The following is a 14,634-nucleotide window of genomic DNA, read 5'->3' as shown; positions in this document are numbered from 1 at the left end:
CACTTGGGTGCAGTGAAAGCAAGTGGCATTTATTGTACAGCTACACAATGGAGAATGGGCAGCTTGTGCTGCAAAAACCTGAGCTTCGCCATGGTTTTCAGACATGGTGTTTTTGTTTTTTTTTATAGAGCAAGAATCATGGTTGTGGGCTGTGTTGATTGGTGAGTTCTTATACAAGCTTCAGCAATCTGATTTATTGAGCTCCTGGGGACATCCTGTCTGGGTCTATGTGACTATGACAAGGAACTTTTGTAAGTGGTGTAAGATAGGGGTCCAATTACATTCTTTTACATATGAGTATCCAGTTTTCCCAATATTTATTGAAGAGGCTCCTCTTTCCCCAATAACCATTCTTGGCTCCCTTGTGAAATATTAGTTCAATATATATGCATGGGTTTTTTTCTGGGCTTTTGATTCTGTTCCATTGGTCTATGTGCGAATATCATACTGCTTTCTTTACTGGAGTTTTATATAATAGTATAGTTTGAAACCAGAAAGTGTGATGCCTCCAGCTTTTGTTCTTTTTTTCTCAGGATTTGGCTCTTTGGGGTCTTTTGTGGTTCCATACACATTTTAGGATTTTTTTTTTTTCTGTTTCTGTGAAAAATGCCACTGGAATTTTGATAGGGATTGTATTGGATCTAGATATAGCTTTGGGTAATACTGACATTTTAACAGTATCCTTCTGATCCATGAACATGGGACATCTTTTCATTTATTTTTGTCTTCTTCAATTTCTTTCATCAATGTCGTATAACTTTAAGTGTACAGATCTTTCACCTCCTTGATAAAATTTATTCCTAAGTATTATATCATTTCTGATGCTATTGCAAAGGAAATTATGTTCTTTATTTCTTTTTCAGATAGTTTGTTGTTAGTGTATAGAAATACAACTGATTTTTGTATGCTGATTTTTTTATGTTGCAACTTTACTGAATTTATTGATTCATTCTAACAGTGTTTTTGGTGGAGTCTTTAGGATTTTCTCTATATAAGGAGAAAATCGAGACAAATTTTACTTCTGCAAATAGAGACAATTTTACTTCTTTCTTACTGATTTGGATGCTTTTTATTTATTCCGTTTCCCTAATTGCTCTGGCTAGGACTTCCAGAACTATGTTGAATAGGACTGGTAAAAGCGGGTACCCTTATTCTGTTCCTCACCTTAGAGGAAAAACTTTCCATTTTCACCATTGAGTTTGATGTTAGCTGTGGGCTTGTTGTATCCGGCCTTTACTATGTTGAGGTACATTCTTTCCATACTGAATTTGTTGGCGTTTTTGTCATGTAAGGATGTTGAATTTTGTTAGATGCCTTTTCTGCATCTGTTGAGATGATCATATGATTTTTTTTATCTTTCATTTGATTAATGTGATGTATCACATTTATTGATTTGCAAATGTTGAACCATCCTTGCATCCCAGGGATAAATCCCACTTGATCATGTTGTATGATTATTTTAATACACTGTTGAATTCAGTTTGTTAATATTTTGTTGAGAATTTTTGCATTTACATTCATCAGTTATATTGCCTTTATCTGGCTTTGGTATCAGGGTAATCCTTGCCTTGTAAAATGAGTTTGGGAGTGTTTCCTCCTCTTTAATTTTTTGGAAGAGTTTGAGAAGGATTGGCCTCAATTCTTCTTTAAATATTTGGTACAATTCACCAGTGAAACAATCTGGCCCTGGGCTTTTCTTTGCTGGGAGGTTTTTGATTACTGATTCATTTTTATTCATTATTAGTCTGTTCAGATTTTCTGGCTTTTTTTTTTGTTGTTGTTGTTGTTATTGTTGTTTTACAATCCAGTCTTGGTAGGTTGTGTGTTTCTAGGAATTTATCCAGTTTTCTAGGGTATCCAATTTGTTGGCATATAATTGTTCGTAGTTGTCTCTTACGATCCTTTGTATTTCTGTGGTATCAATTGTAATGTCTCCTCTTTCATTTATGATTTTATTTATTTGAACCTTTTCTTCTTAGTCTAGCTAAAGGTTTGCTAATTTTGTTTATCTTTTTAGAAAACTAGCTCTTCGTTTCATTGACATTTTCTATTGTTTTTCTGGTCTCCATTTCATTTATTTTTGCTCTGATCTTTGTTATTTCCTTCTTTCTGCAAATTTTGGGCTTAGTTTGTTCTTCCTTTTCTAGTTTCTTGATGTGTAAAATTAATTGTTTATTTGGGATTTTTGTTTTTAGTTGGACAGATGTGTGACAAATTGAGGATAATAAATGTTAAGGGTAGAATAGTACATTTTTTCCATACTGAATTTTGCACATGGCTATTCATTGTCTTATTTCTTCAACTGTGTGTTTGAAAATTCTCATAATAAAATGTTTGATAAATTTATTCTAATGCCATTACCCAGAGAAAGCCAACTTTTCATTCATTTATATACATATATACATCTGCCAAGGGTTCTCCACTGGGGCAGTGTAGGTTCTAGAGGACACTTGGTAATGTCTAGAGAAATTTTTGATTATCATCACTGGGGAGGTACATCTAGGGGGTAGACACCAGGGATGCTGCTAAACACCCTTCAATGCACAGGACGACAAAGAATGATCTACTTCCAAATGTCAATAGTGCTGAGGTTGAGAAACCTTGGCGCGTGCGCGCGCACACACACACACACACACACACACACACACACACACAACAGGTCCTCAAATAATGTCATTTCATTATAATGTTGATGAAACGCCTTAGGAACTTAACGCTTGTTTATATCAATTAGCCTAAGATAAAATTGTTTCATTATATATTGTTTTGCTTAAAGTTACAGAACCTATTGGTAATGTTGGGGACTGACTCTATCTATCTATCTATCTATCTATCTATCTATCTATCTATCTATCTATCTATCTATCATCTATCTATCTATACACACATACACACACATACATATAAAACTGAATATCTGAATATATATCCATTCAAATAAATGTATATATATGTATATATATATATATATGTATATTTTATGCTTACATATATTTTAAACAAAAATGGACTCATAGGGCCGGCCCGGTGGCTCAGGCGGTTAGAGCTCCGTGCTCCTAACACCGAAGGCTGCCAGTGTCATTCCCACATGAGCCCAGTGGGCTCTCAACCACAAGGTTGCCGGTTCGACTCTTGCAAGGGATGATGGGCTGTGACCCCTGCAACTAGAAACAGCAACTGGACCTGGAGCTGAGCTGCGCCCTCCACAACTAAGATTGAAAGGACAACAACTTGACTTGGAAAAAAGTCCTGGAAGTACACACTGTTCCCCAATAAAGTCCTGTTCCCCTTCCCAAATGAAATCTTTAAAAAAAAATTAGCTGTCGCTGCACTTAAAAAAAAAAAATGGACTCATAGTTTTATAAACTGTTTTCATAATATATTATTTTCCAAGGTAATTAAATTGCCTTCACATATTTTAATGATGATTGTAGCTGTATATGCTGTGATTTATCGTGCCCAGCTCTATTTCGGCATTGTTACGTGTTTTACCAATCTTTAGTATACCTCAGTAGAATCTGACCCTTTCCTGTCAGAGGAATCTCTGTTCTGTGTTGTGAAGGTCTCTTCAGGGATGACTCATTGGTTGTTCTTGGAACCAAGTTGGGTGTCAACATTCTCTTTGGCCGGGGCACTTGTTTTGGGGCTGTCAAAGGGTTGTCATCTTTCCTCTGGGTGTTTTTTGTCAGAGGCTGTGGCAAGCAGAGGCAGCAGCCAGCAGTGTGATATCACACTAGCCCTGGGTCAGCACTGGGCTGCCCAAGCTATGGATCTGGAATTTGGACAGAGAGCCCTGTGGCCCCAGTCCCCTAGTCCAAGTTCTGCTGAGTTCCTAAGGGCACAACCTGACTTTAACTTCTGTCTTCTCCTTTCAAATACAGGCTTCTCCTGCTGATGAAAAGAGAAAGGAAGAATGGACTACAGCCACCAAACTTCCCTAGTCCCATGTGGGAAAGATAAATACATTTCCAAGTAAGACTTTTTGTTGTAGTGTTGTGTCCCCAAGGCCAGTCCCATGGAAGCCACTGGCAGAGGTGCCTCCTCTATACATGAGAGAACAGGGGCTCTTGTATGTGAGAAGGAGCTAAAAGTAAGCAGCTGAGTGTGGACTGCTGAGAGCGTGAGCAAAATTGCTGCTCTAGATAAAAACATGCTTCCAGAGCCTGGCCACAGAGAGTAAAGTAAAGGGTACCTTCAAGACGTGGCACCTTTGAGGGCTCAAAAGAGATGGTGTCCTGGAGGGCTTCCAGGAGGAGGAGTTAGCGGTGGCTGCTCACTGTCTGTGGCATCTCCCAAGGGAGTCGCAGCTGAGCTGTGTCCCTGTGCTGCTGGGGTTCTGACTAGAATGGGCACAGGTTCCCCCTGAACAGAAAGAGACAGTGTCATTGCTTGATAGGTGCTAACATCTCTTGAACTCAGCCTTTGGCTAATGTGACAGGGGCGGAGCCAAAGTGGACGTTTTTGAATTGTAAGTTTCAGGATATACTTTTATATTCAGCACAAGAATTTGCACATACTGGGTGCTCTCTATCTTAACTGAATATTTAATTCATCTGAGACCAAATTATTTTAATTCTTTTAGACACCCTTGGCCATCTACAGACATAGTTGTGTGAACTACAGATCATTCTTGTTATTTCCCTGAAGGCTTTCCCCAGGGACTTCTACTGACCAGTAATTTTACATCCTCGTTTCAGATCTGTGTGTTCAAAAGTAGCAAACAGCTTTTGTTTTAGGTTGTTGAGAGTCACATTTTCCACTAGTTCATTTTGGCTTGCATAGAATTACTCCAATTTATCTGGGTCTAGCTTGTCAGGAGCTTCTTGGAATTTCGAGCCAATTTTGACCTCTGTCATGGCCCCAAGTCTCTCCATTGAATGCCTGGATTTAGAGGGACCAAACTCCATTGTCCCTTGCCTGAGAATAGGCAAAATCACACAGCAGCCTCCCCAAGCTTCTCTCTCCTCCCAGCCTTCGCACTACCATGCACTTTCAGACAAAACTTAATCTGACTATTCTCAGATTTGACAAGGGCTCACCCTGATCACAAAGGGCAGGAAGCCCTCTCTCTTCCATGTTCAGTAGAGCTGTGTCCCAGGGGGCACCTGGCAACTAGTATTTAGCAGCTAAGAAGGCCTGATACCAGGCTTCAGAGGGGACTTGTATGTAAGTTAAAACATTTTTTTAAATAAACTGAAAGCACCTTGGGTAAACAAAAAGACAAAAGCACCTAGAATAGAATATTGCCAGGGCCCAGCCGACCCCTCATCTGTTTTCTGCTTTCTAAGGTGAACCACTATCCTGCTTTCTAAGGTGAACCACTATCCTGAATGGTGTCTGAAACCCTGTCTATGGGCTTTAAAGTGTGTTTGCCTCTGTGAGTCTGTGACTTATTAAGGACTGCTTATTTAGCTTGGGTTTGGGAAGTGTTGTCAAAGCTGCCAGTCTTTGTCAGTAGACGAGGCCTGCCTCAGTTTTCTAGAGTTGCTCCTGACATTCAGTCGCTTCTAGGTGGTGTTTACTCTTGACCTTGACCCTGGGGGGAAAATGATGGGAGTGGTGGTAGAACTGTGTGTGTGTGTGTGTGTGTGTGTGTGTGTGTGTGTGTGTGTGTGTGTACACACATGTGGACAAACTCTCAGAACGGGGTGACTAAAGGCCAGCTTAGAAATGAGAAAAAGAGGAAACAACTGCATCATAAGTGGCTTCAGTTGAAAATATTACACCTCGTAACTTTCTTCCTAAGGAATGAACTTCTCCTGCATCTGAAGACCTACAACTTGTACTATGAAGGCCAGAATTTGCAGCTCCGACACCGTGAGGTGAGCAGTCCCCAGGGAAGATCTGTGAGGCTCCTTCTCTGATGGGCCAGCCCAGTCTTTGTCTTCATGTGTCCTGGGTGTGAGGGGCCTTGTGTCCTGGGTCCCTGTGCCTTCTGCCACAGTGAGTGGCCTCTCATTTAGGATGTTAGTGGGAATTGCTGGAGTTCTTTGGAAGGAGACCCTAAGTCCAAAGTTGTTCCAAAAAGGGCGAACTTTTCTGTTCCAAAGACATCCCTGTGGATGTGTGGCTGGATTAGCACCAGCCTCAGAGGGAGCTGCTGTAAAGGGAGTCTTTCATGACATGACCCTTTCAGATGGCTCTTGAGCCGGTTTCTCTCTTTCTGGGAAATTCAGGGAACTTGCCCAGTCTTTTATGTTTACACATTTGGGCCTAGGTCCTATTGCTGCAGCAACCTGAGCAAGTCACCTAAGCCCTGGGTGGCATAACTCTTAGCCTTTCTCCACAACTGCAGCAGCCTTCCTAGGGTGCCTTCTTGGAATGCCCTTTGTTATCCATCTGTCTTTCCCCAACCCCCGTCATGAATCTCAGCTTACTCATCCTGTATCCATTTCTGTAAAGCCTGTTATCAGATGGATGGTGAGTTATATAGTAGCCTGGTAGAGTAATTTATACTCTAGTGTTCTTGACTGATAAGAAGGTATGTCTATACTCTTCCGAACACATTTTCAGATTATCAAGCCATGGTGATTTAATCCACAGAAAAAGATAACAGATGGTAGAATTTCAGCTAGTAAACCAGGCTGGTTGGGATAGTATTTGGGATGTAGTGACATTTTTGTGTCTCTCAAACCAGGCAAAGCCCTGCTTTGGGTTAAATTCTGTCCTGTAATCATGTAATATAAAGTAATGATGCCAGACTTGACCATCTAGAAGACCACATATGTAGCCTGTGCTTAAATAAAACCTTTCTCCCCAAGACTCGCAAATGTGCTAAAGTAACTCCATTCCTCACCTGCCTCCTTTTATTCTCCCTCCCTCTCTAAAGATGATCCTAGGGCTCAGGTGAGTTGCTCACTGGACAGATGTCATCTTTATCCATGGGGGCTTGTCCTGAAGATGTGGCCATGACCCAGGCCTGACGTCCATGGACCCATAAAACATGGGTTCAGAAAGATTTTTCGGAGACTTGGGAGAGAAGGCCTGACCCTTTTGGCCATTGCCCTCAAAGCTTCTACTCATTAGTGACTGGGACATTAACACGATTTTAGTCCTTAAACAGTTTTTTCGGGGTGTGTCCTGTAGCATAAACTGTCAAAACCCTTGGGGATTAGAGTTTCATGATCATAAATGAGATCCATTTCTTTGGGATAAAACATGCAAATGCCCTTTGAAGAGTTTCTGACTTATTTAAGTTTCATTTAACTTATCAGTCAACAACACTTGAATATAAATTGGGAATTCTTGCAGGATTTATTCACCTTTTGGAGAGTCATGACGTAGGACATTCACTTATTGTAAGTTCTAGGAAGTTGTACTATTGAGAAACATGATTAGCACAGCAGCTCCCAATTCATGATCACTTGACACCCTTTTAAGTTAACACCTGATCTGCCAGAGGAGCTGGTGTGCTGTAGAATATCTGTAGAACAAACTTGGGGCAGTGTTACTTTAAACCTCCTTTAACCAGTGGGTCGATTGCTAAACATTTGTTGTAGCGAATGACGCATCATTATCCACAGGACAGGAAGGGAAAGGAAGTAAACTTCAAGAATTTAGCTCTTGCTTCTGTTAGCAAGGCTAGTCTTACTGGAAGAGCTGTATTCTTCTTTCTTTAAAGTCATTAGTGTAAAAACAAACAAACAAACAACCCATTTTGATAATATGCACGTGTATATTTAAATTCTCAAAGCAGCTGTTGTGCTGACCCACGAGGTCACCTTCATAGCCTCAGGGGTAGTTGACAGTGGAGCTTCTCGGCCGGGGTGTCACTATAAGTCACGTGAGTCCAGCTAGAACATGGTGCTGGCTTTTCTTCTCAACTCATCGTACCAATTGCTTTGTGGGCAGGAAGAAGACGAGTTCATCGTGGAGGGGCTGCTCAACATCTCCTGGGGGCTGCGCCGGCCCATTCGTCTGCAGATGCAGGATGACAACGAGCGCATTCGCCCCCCTCCCTCCTCTTCCTCCTGGCACTCTGGCTGTAATTTGGGAGCTCAGGGGTGAGTGAGGAGAGAGAGGACTGGGAGTGACTCGGGGTTTCTGGGGGGTTCTGTGTGTTCTCAAGCAGGTAAATGTCTCCTTCTTCTGGCCAGCCTTGACTGCAGCTCCCGTTCCTACCTCCTGCACTGCCCACTTGCTCTGCTCTGGGATGAGGACAAAGGGGCAGATATTGGTGTGATCCGGCCTCCACGCCTGTCACCACGATCACTGAGTGACAGTCAGAGTGAGAAAGGGAGATGTCGAGTGAGAGAGAGGTGCCAGTATGCCTGAGTGAGCAGCGTGTCCTCTTTCATGGAGAGCTCCCAAGTCTCTGAGGGGTGTTAATGGAGGCCAACCAGGACATTCGGTGCCCCAGTGTCCTCCCCATTGGGACCATTCCTCATAGAGAGACCCCACTTTGGAGACATTTAGGGCTCAAACCTCTGACCAAAGCTCTCCGTGTCTTGGGGGAACCTGGAAGAAGAAAAGGAATGTCAGACCCTGTCCGAGTCGGCCAAGCGAGGTCAGCCAGCCTTCTGTTCCCTTCAGGCCACACCTGGAGCTGGTTGGAGGTGTGATGCTCAGCAGTCTGTGAGGTCCCGTCTTCCGAGTCCCCACCGGAAGGTCTGTGAAGACGGAGCCTGTACCTCCCCTTCCTCCATTGTCAAATGGGTAGCTGAGTGGATCTTGGAAGGCACACCCTCCTTACTGTCGTTCTGAGACTTCAGTTTTTAGGATCAAGTGACTAGCCTTGTTCCACCCTGAAACTTGCTGATCCAACTGCCTTCTGGCCAGAGCAGGGGTAGAGTGAGCGTGCCAACCTCTCAGCCAAAACCACAGTGGTGTTTTTTTCTATTTTCAATGTCTCTGTCAGCCACAACGAACATTTTGTTAAACTCCACACCCAAATCTATCTTTCTCTAAAGTTGAGAGGAACCTACAATGTGGCCAAGCCCTGGAGCTTGGCCTAAATTTCCAAGGGAATTTAACGAGGAAAGTCTTTGCCTACCCCATCAGACGCTGGGATGTCTGGTCACGGTTCTTTGGTTTCATCTAATGTTGCTGGTTTCACACTCCGCTTTGCTTTCAGCACTTTCACCGTATTTCATTTCCAATGGACCAAATCCTTCCCACAGCCCCACCCCGACTCTCAGACTATGTTACATTCCATTCCCTAAGTGAGATGATTTTTGAAATTCCATTAGACCATGTCATCTTTGGCTGGCCTGCTAAGGGGGTCTTTCACTCTGCACACTTGTTTCTTTTCCTTTCCCTGTGGCATTAAGTTAGTTCTTGAAACCTGCAAATACTTTGAGAGAGACATTTTAGGAATGTAAATAATGTTACCCCAGATGCCTGCTCTAATAAACTGACCGCCTGGACGACTGTGTTAAGAAGGATGGTGAGACCAGTTTCTGCTTCAGCAAGAAAGGGGCCTTTGGATGAAGGAGTGGGTGCCGAGGGGTCGCCATTTCCGAGAGGCTGTGACCATTTCCATTCTGGGGTCAGAAGTCCACAAGTTATACTACAATAGGAAGTGTCTTCGCTCTTGTCACTATGGGATGGTCCTAATTGTTAAATATGATTATCCTTTCTGGTCAAATCCTCTGTTGATTTCAGATGTGTCTCTTTGAGCTGCTCCCATTGTCCTTTTTGGCTTTGGGGAGTTATTTGCCAGTTAGCACAGCAACACTAGATCTCAGCTCAGCGTGCCTGCTTGTGGCCCTTTCTCCAGAGTAGCTGAGAACTCAGTCTCTGCAATCCAGAGAATGCTGTCATCAGCACCCCTTTCAAAGACACCCTGATCCTTGCAGCAGCCAACCTATTACTTTCCATTCCTTTTCAATGCCAGAAGCTATTTCTGAGTTATTCCTCCAACAGAAGGGGATCTGAACTGGAAATCTTGTCCAAATAAATAAATGGCGGTATTGAACATTTCCAAATAAGCTACAGAACCTGCACATAGAACCCATGTTTAGAAACTCAGCAGGCAACACACAGATTTTGTTCTTTGCTGTTCTCCATCCTGGGCTTGATGAATTGGGTGCTTGTGTTGCTGCAGCTGCTGAGAACAAGCTCGTCTCCCTCCAGAATTCCTCCCCACACAGCGCTGAGCCTGGAGCAAGGCCAGCCTCATGGGACACTCAGCACAGCCCACCAGTGTCTTTCACTGCGTGATGTGTGCTGGTCTCCAGCCTGGCACAAGCGAAGCCACCCCTTGCAGGAGTGGGGTGGGGTGGAGCGGGAGTAGGGACGTCTCCCTGCAGGGGTTGAACCAACTTCCCTTTTGTTTGTTTTCTGTCCCCAGCACCATCCTGAAACCCCTCACCATGCCCAACATTCAGATCACAGAAGTAGACGTCCCAGATGAGAATGACCAGATGCCAAGCCCCACAGGTACATACACGGTGGGAGGAGCTTCACAGGTACATGTGTGGTGGGAGGAGCTTCACAGATATATGCGTGGTGGGAGGAGCTTCACAGGTACACGTATGGTGGGAGGAGCATGTGGTTTGGGGCCAACTGTGAAGACTGATGTGATAGATATTGTAAATGGTTACTTATTTTTTTGAAAAAAATAAAACCCACATGGTTCATGATTCAAAAAGTATTAAAAAGAATTAAAAGATTTCCATTTCATCTATCTATTATTGCAGTTCCCTTCCTAGAAGTAACCTGAAGGCATTCCTCCTCAGATATTCTGTGGAAATACAAGAAAATACACACCCACAAACCTTTATGGTTGGATGTCTTTTCCTTTATTTCCCTTTTTATATAAGTGGCAGCATTTTGCACACTGTTTCTATTTATCAGCTTGTCTTGAAGATTGTATGGACAAATCCATAAAGAACTTCCCGGCTTTGCTATATTCCATTGTATGGAAAAATGATCATTTATTTAATCACTCCCTAGTGATAGACATTTAGGTCACTTCCAGTCTTTTGCTATGACAAACAAGATTGTAGTCAGTGGCCTCCTAGGCGTGTCATTTCACACATTTGTCAGTGTCTGTAGGATTCTTTCAAGTGGAATTGCTGGGTCTGAGGCTATGTGCATTTGTAATTTTTATGGATATAATCAGTTTGCAATAGTTTGCAAGTCCTTATATATTGCTTGTCCTGTGCCAGGCACTGTTCTAAGTGCTTTATGTGAATTAACTCATTTAAACCCTCACAACAATCTTGGGAGGTGAGTGCTATTATTATGCCATTTTATAGATGAGGAAACTGAGGCAAGAGACATTAGCAATATATGGCAATGGTAGAGGTAGGATTTGAACCTGGGAGTCTGGCTCTAAAATCTGCTCTGAACCTCATCACTGTATTGCTTCCCAGTAAATTATGCGTATGTTTCTTTCCCCCAACAGGAAATACTGATTTTATAAAATATAATTTTGGGAAGCCAGTGGGCACTACAGCACTGGCTGCCAAGCACTGTGTGCAAACTGCCACATGCTGGGTCCAGGCAGACAAAGCTCTTCCCCACCCCCCTCCCTCTCAGACTCCAGGGGCCTGAAGCCAGTGCAGGAAGACACCCCACAGCTGATGCGCACACGCAGTGACGTTGGCGTGCGTCGTCGCGGCAATGTGAGGACACCTAGCGACCAGCGGCGAATCCGACGCCACCGCTTCTCCATCAATGGCCATTTCTACAACCACAAGGTTGAGGGGATAAGGTGGCAGGGGATGGGGGGGCAGCCCCAATGGTGGCAAGGTCTCTTCCTGGGTGGCCACCACCTCAGGGCTACAGACACCTGAGAAGCCAAGTGTTTGCCCTTGAATCTTTGGGTTGTGGGTGGGCTGCAGGCTCTGCTGGCTCTGTGAGGAACAAGGGATCCAAGATCAGGGGATCACCTAGATGGTAAATGAAATGAGCTCACAGGCACCCCTCCCCAGATCCCCCCAGCAAATCTCCATGTTACCCTCTTCCTGCACTATGAGTCTCCCAGCTGCTGTGGGGTCTGACTTTTCCACGAGTTAAGGGCTGCCCCCGAAGCAGAGCTGAGGGACTCAGATCAGGGGGCATCAGTGCCCCACCCACTCCACCCCAATTAGCTGACCCTCCTTTCCTTCTGCTGCCTGATTCAAATCCAGCTTCAGAAGCATGTGTGTGGTGGGGGAGTGGTCAGAGACTTCCTTGTGTTAAAGTCACAGTAGAAGGAACTTCGTGCTTGTTTTATTTGGACAGAGGGCCTCCTTTATCAGGGTCTATTCCCCCTCTCTAATGTTGTCACTTGGCAATCTCAGACTCCTCGAGCTCCTGAGTTAGGCAAAGCTGAGGGCTCTTTGTAGACATCAAAGCCTGATGCTTGCCAGCTTGTTGGGGGGCTGCCAGGGAGCACAGGTTGAGTATCACTGTCCCGTGCCCTTTACCCCAGGTAACAGGGTGGCACTCCTCAGTTTTAGACCCCAGGGTCTCCACTCCCACCCTGACCTGGACCCCTCTATTGACAGACGTCAGTCTTCACACCAGCCTACGGCTCCGTCACCAACGTTCGCATCAACAGCACCATGACCACCCCGCAGGTCCTGAAGCTGCTGCTCAACAAATTTAAGGCAAGCTCCCCCTGCTAGCTGGCCTCAGACGGGCGGCATGTGTGCTTTGGGGACCCCAGAGATGCAGAGGAGTGGGCTGTGGAGAGTGTGTGGTGAGGGGGGTGCTGGGCAGAGGTTTGGGCTCTTTAGACCTCAGGCATGAGCACCCCCTGGGAACTCAGGAAAGAAGCTTCCCAGGCCCCACCCTGCAATCAGACCACCTGAACCTGAAGCTCAGAGGTGAGGCCAGAGAACCTGTTCAACAAGATTTGCAGGGGATTCTAGTGCCACAGAAGTCTGAGAAGTGCCAGCCACTGGAAGGACCCGGGGCCCGACAACTAGTTTGGGGTCCCATGCACAGATTGACTTAGTTGAGGAAACTACTTTGAAAATGGACCTTCTATAGATGGGCAAAGTATAGTGCATGAATGTTTTTGTTTTTTTTATAAAGATTTTTTTAATTGAGGAATATTGGGGAACAGTGTGTTTTTCCAGGGCCCATCAGCTCCAAGTCATTGTCCTTCAGTCTCGTTGTGGAAGGCGCAGCTCGGCTCCAAGTCCAGTCACCATTTCAATCTTAGTTGCAGGGGGCAGAGCCCACCATCCCATGTGGGAATTGAACCAGCAACCTTATCCTTAAGAGCTCGCGCTCTAACCAGCTGAGCCATCCGGTCGCCCCTCCAGAAGCTCAGTGGCAGCTCATTGTCTTCAATCTAGTTGTGGAAGGCGCAGCTCACTGCCTGTGTGGGAATCGAACCGGCAGCCCTCTTGTTAAGAGCTTGCGCTCTAACCAACTGAGCCATCCGGCTGCCCCATAGTGCATGAGTGTTTTCAAAGTCCTGTCATTCTGTATGTTTCACACAATCCCTTTATTATAAATAAAGAGACCAGGTATTCTTATTTTAATGGAAGCCAGTGTCACCTAGTGGCCTAGGGGAACGGGTTCTGGGTTTGAATCCCCGTTTATCACCTGCTGGTTGGATGAGTTGGGCAAGTTACTTAACCTCCCTTTTTTTCTGCTTCCTTATCTATGAAATGAGGATAACAGGACCCTGTTATGGGGTTGTTGTGAGTATTAGATGAGTTAAGATATAAAGTGTTGGAGAAACACCTGGCCTGGTCCGATACATATTAGTTCTTATTATCTATTATTATTGATAACATTACCTGCTTGCTGCCCCACTTCCTCGTCACTTCTGAGAGCTACAAGGAGAAATAGTCCTCCCCTCAAAAGAGCCTAAAATCCATTTAGCTTTGCAGTGATAAAGAAAAAATGGCTGAGTTAGGACGTGTAATATGTGCTTTCAATAAACATTTTTTTGCTCCTGATTCAGATTGAGAATTCGGCAGAGGAGTTTGCTTTGTACGTGGTCCATACCAGTGGTGGTAAGTCTGAAGAACACAGTGTGCTTTAAAACTTTCAATTAACTCAAAATAGCAAGTTAACAAAAATACACCCTTTGCCTCATTTGCTTGTTTGGGTTTGGAAACTTTCAGATGCTGTTTGCCTCCGAGGCTGGTGGGCTCCCTGAATGAGTCCACTGGGGAATGCCATATGAGTATGTGGTCAGTAAACAAACCCTGGAACCTAACTGCCTATTAAAACAGGAACTGGATTGTCTCAAGAGACAGATAAAACCAATTCCTCCATTGCAGCGTCTTCCAAAGGGTTTGAGGCATGGTAGTATTGTTGGGGAGAGAGGAGAGGAAACGGTTGCTTTGAACAACACCTGTTGAATTGTTCATTTACAAGTCGGTCTTCCGATTTGTATGGCCACATCTCCTAAGGTTCCTGGTCCACTTGGTCCCCTGAATTGATCACTACTTATGGTGCCAAAGGCCTTAGGCCAAACTCAGGTCTGCTCCTGGCTGTGTGGTTCCAGAGAAACAGAAGCTGAAGAATACCGATTACCCGCTGATTGCCCGAATCCTCCAGGGCCCATGTGAGCAGGTCTCTAAAGTGTTCCTTATGGAGAAGGACCAAGTGGAGGAAGTCACTTATGACGTGAGTCCCCTTTTGGTCCAATGGTCTGTCCTCTTCAGGGTGGGGGTTTGCCTGGATTAGTCGCAACTGGAGTAGCTTGACTTTTTGGTCAAGGACGATGCCCCATTTTGC

The 14,634-nt window shown here is 44.5% G+C and overlaps 1 protein-coding gene across 3 annotated transcripts in view; it reads left to right on the top strand.

Annotated features, from left to right (window-relative positions):
* RASSF2 (Ras association domain family member 2) overlaps nt 1–14,634 on the top strand; it is a 35,483-nt gene that overhangs the window by 14,960 nt on the left and 5,889 nt on the right. For all 3 annotated transcript variants that reach the window (XM_081034654.1, XM_081034653.1, XM_081034655.1), the window contains 8 exons: nt 3,882–3,972; nt 5,747–5,822; nt 7,852–8,003; nt 10,292–10,380; nt 11,485–11,645; nt 12,438–12,539; nt 13,853–13,904; nt 14,402–14,523. In XM_081034654.1, coding sequence (XP_080890780.1) covers nt 3,914–3,972; nt 5,747–5,822; nt 7,852–8,003; nt 10,292–10,380; nt 11,485–11,645; nt 12,438–12,539; nt 13,853–13,904; nt 14,402–14,523 — 813 coding nt within the window. In that variant the 5' untranslated portion in view covers nt 3,882–3,913. The remainder of the gene's footprint in view (nt 1–3,881; nt 3,973–5,746; nt 5,823–7,851; nt 8,004–10,291; nt 10,381–11,484; nt 11,646–12,437; nt 12,540–13,852; nt 13,905–14,401; nt 14,524–14,634) is intronic.

The sequence above is a fragment of the Rhinolophus hipposideros genome, assembly GCF_964194185.1.
Source record: "Rhinolophus hipposideros genome assembly, chromosome: 22".
In the NCBI taxonomy this organism is placed as follows: Eukaryota; Metazoa; Chordata; class Mammalia; order Chiroptera; family Rhinolophidae; genus Rhinolophus; species Rhinolophus hipposideros.
This window is presented reverse-complemented; position numbering and strand designations above follow the sequence as displayed.